Genomic DNA, 9,725 nt, shown 5'->3' with positions numbered 1-9,725 from the left:
TCTTCTGCTGCTGGCTCTTCTGCTGCTGGCTCTTCTGCTGCTGGCTCTTCTGCTGCTGGCTCTTCTGCTGCTGGCTCTTCTGCTGCTGGCTCTTCTGCTGCTGGATCCTCGGTTGCTGGTGTTTCTTCTGCCGCTGCTGGCTCCTCTGCTGGCGGTGCCTCCTCTGCTGGCGGTGCCTCCTCTGCTGGCGGTGCCTCCTCTGCTGGCGGTGCCTCCTCTGCTGGCGGTGCCTCCTCTGCTGGTGGTGCCTCCTCTGGTGGTTTTTCTTCTGTGGGTGTGTCTTCTGTGGGTGTGTCTTCAGCCGGTTTGTCTTCTGCTGGCTGTTCGTCTGTAGCTGCGTTCTCAGGCACTGCTGAGTCCGAGGCTTCGGGAGCATCTTCGACCTTGGTTTCTTCTGCCGCTGCCGCATCAGGAGGATTTTCCCCGTTGGCACCATCCTTTTCTGCTTCTGGGCCAGGTACTTCTTCCGCAGTAATTGTCTCTTCTTTTGAAACCTCTTCGGGTGGTGTGTCTGCCTCTTCTTGGGCGGCTTCGGCTGCGGCTGGCTCGGCTTCTGTCTTTAAGTTGTCTCCTTGGTCATCACCCTCTCCAGCTCCTCCTTCTGCATCTTGACTTCCTGCTGGAGGGTCTTCTGTTTGGGGAGCCGGTGTAGGCGGATCCTCGGAAGACGCATCTCCGGCTGTACCATCTTCTGCAGGGGTTTCCCCTGCTTCGTTCTCACTGGGGGGTGCATCAATCTCTTTGGCCGCCTCATCGACTACTTCCTTGACTTCCTCGCTAGCTTTGACTGGAGCCGGCTCTTCTGAGGTGGCGACATCGGCTGCTTTTTCCGCTTCAGTTTCAGGTTTGGCTGCTTCTTCGGAGGATGTGCCAGTTTCTTCATCCACAGGGTCTGCATTAGCAGGTAATTCCGAATCTCCTGCTTCAGTGGGGTGTTCATCTGTAGTTTTATCGGCGTCTGCTGCACTAGTTTGGTTGTCGTCACCAGCATTCTCGGCAGCTTCGCCCGCAGTCTCTGGTGTGGCTGTCTCAGAACTCGGTTCTGGAATCGGGGATGCTGCTGCTTCATCTGTAGTCTCTGTGGCAGGACTCACGCCGGCATCTGTCATGCCCTTTTCAAGCACAGTTAGAACTTTATCTGCTGGTGCATCTTCCGATTGCAACTTTTCCACTTTCTCTACAATATCCTCTGGATCACCTGAAGGTGCGCCCTGGATGGCTGTGGCGTCGGTAATTGTAGAATCTCCTGGCGAGCCTTCGGCGGGGGTTTCGGGCTCCGTGGTTTCAACGGTTTCAACCTGGTCCGGAGGGCGATCGCCGCCCTCTTTTGCGGCGGAGTCTTCTCCGTCCTTATCACCGTCGCCCTCTGTAGGCGGCTGTTGCTCTACAGGCGGGTCGACTGGTGTTGATTCTGTTTGATAGTTAGAGTATTTCAAATTCAAGAAACGGACAGAATCCAAACCTGTAGTTTCCGAGGTTTCGGTCGCCTCGGTTGAGCTGGAGGCTTCCTGAGGGGCATCGTCCTTTGGGGTAGGACCTTCAACTATCTCTGCCGGCTTGCCATCTAGGGTAGCCGCGTCTGAGAAATTGTCAATAGTTGGCCAAGCGGAGAGATTATGGGATAGGTGTGTACCTTCCATACCGCGATATATTCCGTGACCCGTATGGGGTCTGTCGTTGTGAATGAAGTACTGTTGAGGGACAGGCTTGTAAGGGTTGTCAGCGTAAGGGTAGATGGGATAATATGTGGTGGGTGGTGTTATAGAGTGAGGAAAGTATTGAAGGGTCGCTCGATCATAGGTTCTCCATTGGTATACTGGGAGCTGTGCATACTGATAGAAATATTGATGTGCCATCAGCGGGTTGGGAGGGAGGTTCCTCGCCATGGAGGACCCAAGTTGACGGCTTCTTATTCCTTCTCCGATTCTTGCCCATGACCAAAGGCGAGCCCAGTCGGAGGCGCAAAGAAACAACCAGGGCTGGTGATGGAAGGCCGGTCTTGGAAGGACGTGAATGGTGGAATCGAGTGGACTGGGGTTTGGGTTGGTCTTGATGCTTGTCACACCCTTGGGCAAAGATCACGAGCTGGGTAGAAGGCCAGAAGGAAGGAGAAGCAAGGAGATGACGTGACTGTCTGGCAATGGCGGGATGGCTTGTTGGGTGGTCACGGGCACAAAGGACTGGAGGAGAGGAGGAATAGAGATGGCTGGTAGAGAATTCTCTCGAGGTCAGGATCAACCTTCGGCCACCGTCCTATGGGGAAGATGAGATGGGTAGCAGTGAGCAATCAGAGAGGAGCTCGGTCTCGTCCTTTGCATGGGCTTCTGTTTGTAGACTAATTGAGGCAGCATGTTATCAGCAATCCCATGATGAGTTGACCCGAGTATCGTCTATTTGGAAGGTGTTCTGACTGGACCACGTCAACGCTGACAAGCCCTAACCTCGCTTCGAACGAGGAGCTTTGTCGTACTGGAGGCAAAGATGTGAAAGGGACACATGGAGAAGACTTGGACAACAGCAATGGCGAATGCCACGGCCAGACATGCAGATATAGCGTGGCCAGGAAGATACCGGAACGAAGGGAAATGCATCGTGGATCTCTGGTCAGACAGAGCCAGAGCTAAAATTGAAATACCTGGCGATCGTTGAAGTGCGACTGGATGAGATTGCAACACAATAGCATTGGATTGGCGGAGAGGTCTCGCAGCCCAAGTCGATTTTACACTGCTGCCCAACGTCTCGTCAGGGCCTGGTTAATGCAAACCGTGGCCAAATTGAGAGAGAAGAAAGCTCTAAGAGGGTAAATGCAGTGTGAAGTGACCAGCATGAATTGGCGTACATGGCGATTTCTGAGTGGGCTGACATTGCTTTAGGTCGAAAGAGCAGATCATCTTATTCGGTTGTGGAAAATCCAAAGCAGACGGACCAAGGCGACAGACGACGCCAGTTCACGGCAGAGCATGAAGCAGTTCATCCTCTGCACCTGCCCATAATATCTAATTGGACTCAATAAGGTCTTGTCGCCTGCAAGAAGCTGCCATTGATGCAGTGGTATGGGTGACAGTGACCTCTCATGTGGTTGGGACACGATGGACGACGAATAGTGAGAGACATGAGACGTTAGACAAGAGCCGAGAAGAAACGCAGCGAAAAAACTTTGTGACTGACACAGACGAAGGCAGGAGCAGCCCAGGGGAAGCGTGGGGAAGGACACAGCGATTGGGAAGGACCCGCGTCAGATCAGACCAGGTCGCACCTCCTAACGTCGCCTAGTTGAGCTGTCCAGACTACACCTAGCTGAAGCCTAACCAGAATAACCCTCCAGGCGGAATTGGGCGCTCTGGGCTTGCCTCTAAGGGCCGAGGGGGCATTTAAACGCTTAGACTGGACCTGGCTTGGCGCCATTCGCGCCTATTGTTGGACCCAGCCCTTGTCAGACGCTGGGTCTACCGTCGCCTCACTTTTGGATCTTGTCAGCCACAATCCACGACCCGTCCACGTGTCGAGACTCACATGGCACGTGGACAGGAAATCATCAAATTCATCACTACATGTCCGAATTAGTTGACACGACGGGGGCAACAGGCTTCACTGGAATTAGCATCAGACGCTCGAATCAAGACAGTGTATTAAACCAATTCGTCATTATCATTCCAACGCTCATAGATCTATCGTCTCAATCGAGTTCCCGTTCCAGCTTTTCTCGCCACTTGGGCCCGAATCGCTTCATTGCCCATATCACAGCAGCGCTGGAGAATGCCCAAAGTCCAAGTATGGTGAATAGCCAGCCATTGCCGATGGAAGAAATCACAGGCGCCCCCACAATGCCGCCAACGCATGCAAAAATATTGCGACATAGATTATTCAAGGCTACGCCAGATGCCGACCGTCGTGGCATGAATTCCGTTAACATGGTGGTCGCCATGGCAAAGATCAACATCGAGCCGACTCCATAGAAGAAGTTTGCCACCATCTGTTTCGAGGACAAAGGATCATGTCAGTAAGTCATGTAATCTGTGGCCGATTCGATGCCTGCTGGTCACAGAGGCCCAACAATGGAAGAGTGTCACTCACTGGTGCAACCCAGAATACTCCTTTCTCGACCGTCCACCCATACCAAATGAGAGCTGCAGGGTACAACATCGACCCGAGCCACGCGTTTTCTTGCATGCGATCCTCAGGATGAAACACCAATTTCCCATGCTCGTTGACTCGATTGGCCTTGAGCGCTTCTCGCTTCATGATGCTGTCCATCCAACGGCCGCCAAACAAGCTGGCCAGGAGATAGCCAACAGAGTTGGGGATGTACAATAGGCCGATGATGATGGTCTCAAATTCATATGGTTGGCGCTCGAAAGTGTACTGGATGCTGATGTTGAGCACATACAACGAACCGAAAGTGACGGCCGAGTAGTACACCGTCAGGAGCACTGGCATGAAGCGAAGATACAGAATGATACTCAAGGGGTCGACGAAGAACATCCGCAGGACCTTAAGAATCTTCTTGGAGCGTCGCTGGGCTCGTTCTCGAGTCGTGACTCTTCTCAAGTCTGATTGGGAAGCCCCATCGGCTGACGCAGTCTCCTCCGTCTCAACAGCGGCATTGATGTTCTTGGTGGCCCGGACGGTTTCTGGCAGTGCAAAAAAGACAAAGATCAATGTCAGAACTGGTGTCAACATAGGTTAGCAGAGATGCCGCAGAAAGGCTTGTGTATCTCATCCGTGATGCTTACCCGCATAAATGGCAAGGGCCCATTGAGTTGACCTCCAACCCCAGTGCTGGGCGACCATGCCCCCGATAATGGGCGCCAGGAGAGGTCCACAGAGGGGACCGAGATAAAAGATGCCCATTGCTCGCCCTCTCTCGCGTGTTTCCCAAATATCAGCTATCGTTCCCGCACCAACTGCTTGCACAGAGGCTGCTGCCCCACCAGCCAACATTCTCATGACAATGAGCATCGTTATAGAATGTGAAACGGCGCTGAGCACGGAAAAGACGACAAAGAGTGCAAACGAAACCAGGTAGATGGTTCGACGACCGAGGGTTTCGGAAAATGCAGACCACCACAGCGGGAATATGGCCATAGATAACATATACAGTGCTACCGCCATGTTGCTGATGGCCGGTGTTGCCTTGAGGTCCTGCTCCACCTGCGTCAGTGCCGCTGTCGAGCATGTTAGCATTCTAAACCTTCTGGCGATATCGACATCTCTCTTACGCAGTAGAATGGCACTCCCAACTGGAGCGGCCGCTCCTGCCACCGAGACGATGAAGGTGATGAACCATTTGAGGTTGTTTGAGTAGTCATAAGGGTTGGTGACTTCGGCAATGAGGGTGAACCGCGCGAAAAGACCCCGTCGTTTGGACCGTGGTACGATTTCTATGGGATTTTTAGGAGTATATGTGCGGCGCAAAATCTCATTAACGTTTTCGACATCATGATGGTCTGCTATCGTGGAATGGGCCGAGGCGTTGGTGTGGACGGAACGAGCATCGTCCGACGCATGAGGATATCTATGGTGGACTTCATCCTTCTCCGGGTCTGGTCTGGATACATCACCTGGCGCTCTAGGCGGGTTATCCTGGCCATCATAAGCCATGTGCGTCTGTCGACGAGGGAGGAAGGGGCAAGGGTAGAGTCAGTGCGAAGAGGGAATCCCGTGGCCAAATCATCACTTTATTGACTGATTATCATGTCGAGTCGGACTAACGATGAGGAGAGTGAAGGGATGGAAAGAAGCCAGAAGTAATGAGGAGGACCGCATGTTAACAATCATGTATCTTCCGCGATGGTGTGGGGATGATGGAGTCCACGTTCGCAAGCCTCCAAGGTTTGTTTTGCAAAAGTATTGCTTGGTCCCCTCGCCCAAGTGCCGGTGAAAGAAGAGGATAGTCGGCTCTTGTCCACGTTAGAGTTGGGACTCGATATGGAGCCAATGACGGCGGGCAGGTGGCGGGGTCAAGCACCCTACCGGCGAGATCACGGCCAAGAGCAGCATCATCCAGATCAACAACCGTGCCGATTTGCCGCACAGTTGTTCGTCATCATTGGAGCAGCCGTCGTCTCGAGCAGCTCCCCGACTAGAGGGAAATGTCTCAAATTATAAGGAATTCGTCACTCGCTGCGGTGGTCAGCGACTCCAACATTGAGCCTGGTGTCTCACAAAGATGGTCCATGTGGCCATCGTGCAACATCAATTCAAACTGGGGCAAGCACGACCAACGAGTTTTGCCTGGGCAGGCCCTGGCTACCTCAGCCTCTAAGCAAGTTGATACCCAGAACCCAAGGCTTTACGATTCCCCAGCAATCCCCATCCTTGTGGTGGGTAATGTGAATAGACTGTGGACCCTAGGCGAGTCAGTGGGTGTCGCTAGTAGTAACAGAAGGACCTTTTCGAGGTGGGAGGGGGTGATTTGGAGATCGCGCGACAATTATTGAAGAGATACCGAGGTTCTAGGCATCTACAGCGGGTTATCAAGTACTTGAGTGCTGAATGCGGTTATTTATCCCCGCGGCCCGGATTATATTATGTGGAAGGCACCGACCGCCCTTCGACATGCCCGTCAGCCCGTTTATCCTTCAAACTCTACCTTAGGTACATATGACAGCCCGAGGCGCCCTAAGTAGACTTGCCTAGGATACCTGGTATCCTAGCTAAATAAATGTGTCCTCTAAGTAGCCCCTCGGTCTATTCGATCACCAGGATATGGACAATAAAGGAAGTCACATGGGCTCGCTCCGGATTCGGGAACAAAAGCACAACATCATGACTTGCGTAATTCTGGCTGACTCCGTTGCTCAACACTATCCGCTCATCTTGTTCCTACCCAAATGATAAAATGTTGGGACGACATATACTCGCGATATGTCAAAGAAGTAGCCCACGGGTATCTGAGTCCCACGCAACAAGCCTCTTGATGCGGGTCAAATCGCGAGATCTCGATGGCGTACCTGGCTCGTGAAACGTGATCTGGCCAGGAGTCAATAAATCGATGACCCTCATAGGTTGAGCCTGACAACATCACATTTTACTTGATTGATGCGTGCACTGCATGCTTTGTGTTAACCTGAATGAAGAGAAACACTCTTTCCCAGACTGCCATCAACTCCTTCTGCAGCGACATGTAATCTTTGTTGAACTCTCCTTCGCTCCTTCCCTAAAGCCTGTCTACAATTGGCACGTGAGCATCTGGATTGGGGGATCACTTTATTCCGTCGTCAGAAGACTGACTGAGTCTGTGGTCCCCGAGAATCCACTTCGCCGATTCCTTCCAGTTGCTCGGCCATCTTCTACGAATCTTAGACTGTGGTCAATGACTTTAAACATTTCAGACTTGTCCATCCGACCCTTCTTTTATTTGAAGTGATCCTTGTAGAAGCAGTGTCTTTGTGTTCACCGCCAACCACTGGACAGGAAAGCTGTGCTCCCACTTCGTACATATCAACACGGCTCCGTTCTCAACTTTGCCACAGTCGGCTCCTGACTTGCTATCCGCAATTCCTGTCTCACTCAGCCCAGTTATGACAGACATGTCCAAGCCTCAACGACGAGATCTCCCCGTCGCTGAAGCTCGTGTCGAGCTGCAGCGCCACTTCGACAAATTCAAAGGCAATGAGTACGGCACAGGATGGGCCAAGCTATGGGAGCAGGGTGATTTTCTCCCGTGGGACCGCATGGCTCCGTCCCCTGCCCTTGCAGAGACTCTGATTGACCACGCAATCGTGGTGGGCCGTGCCGTTGTCGACGAAGATGGGCAGCAGCGTCGGAAGAAGGCTCTGGTACCCGGATGTGGGCGAGGCGTCGATGTCCTGCTCCTCGAGAGTTTTGGCTACGATGCCGTCGGGCTCGAGTATGCAGCGGATGCTGTCAAAGCCGCCGAAGAATATGCACAGGACCATGCTGAGGACCACCCCGTCCGCGACGCCCAGATCGGCAAAGGCAGCCACAAATTTGTTCATGGCGATTTCTACAAGGATGACTGGCTGGAAGAAGCAGGGGTGGGCCATGATGGCAAGTTTGATCTGATCTATGACTATACTGTATGTCTGCACTCGTTCGCTGGCTAATGACACGACACCCCTCTCACTAGTTGTACAGTTCTTCTGTGCCATGCAGCCCTCAATGCGCCCCGCGTGGGCAAAACGCATGTCTGAACTTCTCCGTCCATCTCCGCTGGCCAATCTGATCTGCTTGGAGTTTCCCACAACCAAATCGGCAGAGACTGGTGGTCCACCGTGGGCATCTCCTTCGATTGCCTACCGAGAGCATCTCAGTCATCCTGGCAAGGAGATCAAGTATGACGCCGAGGGCAATATCAAAATAAACCCTCTAGCCCCCGATAGTCCTGGCGCTTTGGAGAGAGTGGCTCACTTTCATCCAAATGACACACATAAGGTCGGCAAGGATGAAAACGGCAATGTTATGGACAACATTGCCATTTGGAGACACCACTAGCATCTTCAATTGTTGATTCCAGTCCGGGCTGGCCAACTGTTTGTTGATAGCCTTGAGGTTGGCTTCACGGCTGTATCTTCTTTGTCAAGGCATTATAGTGCTCACCCAAACCAAAACTATGTCGATAGTAAGCCAGCCATATTGTTTCACCATCTTTGCCTTTCCCCGACGTGACCTTTTCGACACGGCCGTCCGCCTGTAGCACATTGATATCGATATGATAGGATCGTGCAATTGCCTGAAGTTCCAACTGGCCACCCCACTCTGCCGTGTCTCTGATCTTGGTAATGTAAGAATCTAAAGGCTCTTCGAGAAAGGCGGAGAAATCATCCGGGTGTGCCGCCATGAAACTCGCCGCAGCTGAACGGACTTGTTGGTAGTGATTCTGTCCTGGACCTAGGTTTGGGATTCCATGGGCGCACGCCGAGAAGAGGCAATGGCCATCCGGCCGAATAAGCGTCTCTGTGAGGTCTAGTTCCTTCATGTATTTCCTCATCGCCGACAATTCCTGCTCTCGAAGATCTGGGAGAGCAGCCGCTTCTTCAGCCGCGGCAGCCATTTCGGCCTCTTGATCAGCTGCTCTGCGAGCCAATCTGGCCTTTTGCCGATTGGGCTTTTTAACCCTAGTGGCTGCTGCTTCAGACGAATCCTTTTTTGACTCTTCCGGGGAAGTAACACTCTGGCCTGGAGTTGTAGCTGGTTCCATCTCAAGGGCCGGAGGTTCAGTCAAGGATAAATCATCCAGCCCGTCCTGGACCGGCGAGACCTGAGAAGGCTGTAGGGCTTCTAGCTCGGCTTGTTGTTGCGCTTCAAGATCACTCTCTAATCTCTCGCATTCGTCGTTGATACCTTTTCGTGTCTTCTTGGTGGCGTTCTTCTTCTTCTGAGTGACCTTTGACTGCAAGTCACGTTTCTCCTTGCGATGCTTGGCTAGTAGTTCCTCCATGGCGATGGTTGCACGAAAACGTCCTTGAGATTGTCTAACAAAAGTCCGGCATGTCGAGGAATGATGCAGCCATCTGTCACCGAGCTTGTGAGCTGTCCAACGAGGATCCCGGGTCCTGTGCAACTCGAAGGCTGTCCGTTCTCGAAAAAGAGATATGGCTTGGATGAAGCGTGGGAAGAGACTTCAATGGAGAAGAGGTTGATTGGCTGTGCAAAGGCAGGCTGCAGCCTGATGCTTGGCGGCTGAAGGGCAGTCATGATGGACAATGGTGGTTGGGTGCCTCTGGCACTTGGTTGTGCGGTTTAAGGGTAAGGTTAAGACA

General features: G+C 52.6%; 4 protein-coding genes across 6 annotated transcripts in view; 1 reads left to right on the top strand and 3 right to left on the bottom strand.

The window, feature by feature from the left end:
• PV10_00539 (uncharacterized protein) overlaps nucleotides 1–1,886 on the bottom strand; it is a gene marked incomplete at both ends in the record, with an annotated part of 3,123 nt that extends 1,237 nt beyond the window's left edge. Inside the window, 2 exons of the mRNA XM_016364637.1 lie at nucleotides 351–1,579; nucleotides 1,643–1,886. Coding sequence (XP_016228286.1) covers nucleotides 351–1,579; nucleotides 1,643–1,886 — 1,473 coding nt within the window. The remainder of the gene's footprint in view (nucleotides 1–350; nucleotides 1,580–1,642) is intronic.
• A 1,724-nt stretch (nucleotides 1,887–3,610) lies between these two features.
• Nucleotides 3,611–5,908, bottom strand: PV10_00538. Of its 2 annotated transcripts, XM_016364636.1 has the most exons (4): nucleotides 5,220–5,908; nucleotides 4,734–5,165; nucleotides 4,075–4,667; nucleotides 3,611–3,973 (listed from the first exon to the last, which is right to left on the bottom strand). In XM_016364636.1, exons 1-4 carry the CDS (start codon nucleotides 5,599–5,601, stop codon nucleotides 3,677–3,679), a joined length of 1,704 nt encoding a protein of 567 aa, XP_016228285.1. In that variant the 5' UTR covers nucleotides 5,602–5,908; the 3' UTR covers nucleotides 3,611–3,676. The 2 variants fall into 2 exon arrangements, with proteins under 2 accessions (XP_016228285.1, XP_016228284.1); XM_016364635.1 differs by having other exon boundaries at nucleotides 4,734–5,908.
• A 1,299-nt stretch (nucleotides 5,909–7,207) lies between these two features.
• On the top strand, nucleotides 7,208–8,609 carry PV10_00537. Of its 2 annotated transcripts, none has more exons than XM_016364634.1 (2): nucleotides 7,208–8,013; nucleotides 8,093–8,609. In XM_016364634.1, the coding sequence occupies exons 1-2, from the start codon at nucleotides 7,524–7,526 to the stop codon at nucleotides 8,455–8,457; spliced, it is 855 nt and encodes a 284-aa protein (XP_016228283.1). In that variant the 5' UTR covers nucleotides 7,208–7,523; the 3' UTR covers nucleotides 8,458–8,609. The 2 variants fall into 2 exon arrangements, with proteins under 2 accessions (XP_016228283.1, XP_016228282.1); XM_016364633.1 differs by having other exon boundaries at nucleotides 7,208–8,042; nucleotides 8,101–8,609.
• Nucleotides 8,103–9,531, bottom strand: PV10_00536 (uncharacterized protein). The gene has a single exon (XM_016364632.1). The coding sequence runs from the start codon at nucleotides 9,401–9,403 to the stop codon at nucleotides 8,522–8,524; it is 882 nt and encodes a 293-aa protein (XP_016228281.1). The 5' UTR covers nucleotides 9,404–9,531; the 3' UTR covers nucleotides 8,103–8,521.
• Between the last annotated feature and the right edge of the window lie 194 nt (nucleotides 9,532–9,725).

This window comes from Exophiala mesophila (assembly GCF_000836275.1).
Source record: "Exophiala mesophila strain CBS 40295 unplaced genomic scaffold supercont1.1, whole genome shotgun sequence".
NCBI lineage: Eukaryota > Fungi > Ascomycota > Eurotiomycetes > Chaetothyriales > Herpotrichiellaceae > Exophiala > Exophiala mesophila.
This window is presented reverse-complemented; position numbering and strand designations above follow the sequence as displayed.

Bases quoted from the DNA above. Each gene is read 5' to 3' on its own strand.
- PV10_00537 (XM_016364633.1), top strand. From the start codon at position 7,524: ATGACAGACATGTCCAAGCCTCAACGACGAGATCTCCCCGTCGCTGAA. The intron at 8,043-8,100 runs GTATGTCTGCAC...CTAGTTGTACAG, and splicing joins ATCTGATCTATGACTATACT to TTCTTCTGTGCCATGCAGCC.
- PV10_00536 (XM_016364632.1), bottom strand. From the start codon at position 9,403: ATGGAGGAACTACTAGCCAAGCATCGCAAGGAGAAACGTGACTTGCAG.
- PV10_00538 (XM_016364635.1), bottom strand. From the start codon at position 5,601: ATGGCTTATGATGGCCAGGATAACCCGCCTAGAGCGCCAGGTGATGTA. The intron at 4,668-4,733 runs GTAAGCATCACG...TGTTGACACCAG, and splicing joins GGCCCTTGCCATTTATGCGG to TTCTGACATTGATCTTTGTC. The intron at 3,974-4,074 runs GTGAGTGACACT...TCCTCGAAACAG, and splicing joins GAGTATTCTGGGTTGCACCA to ATGGTGGCAAACTTCTTCTA.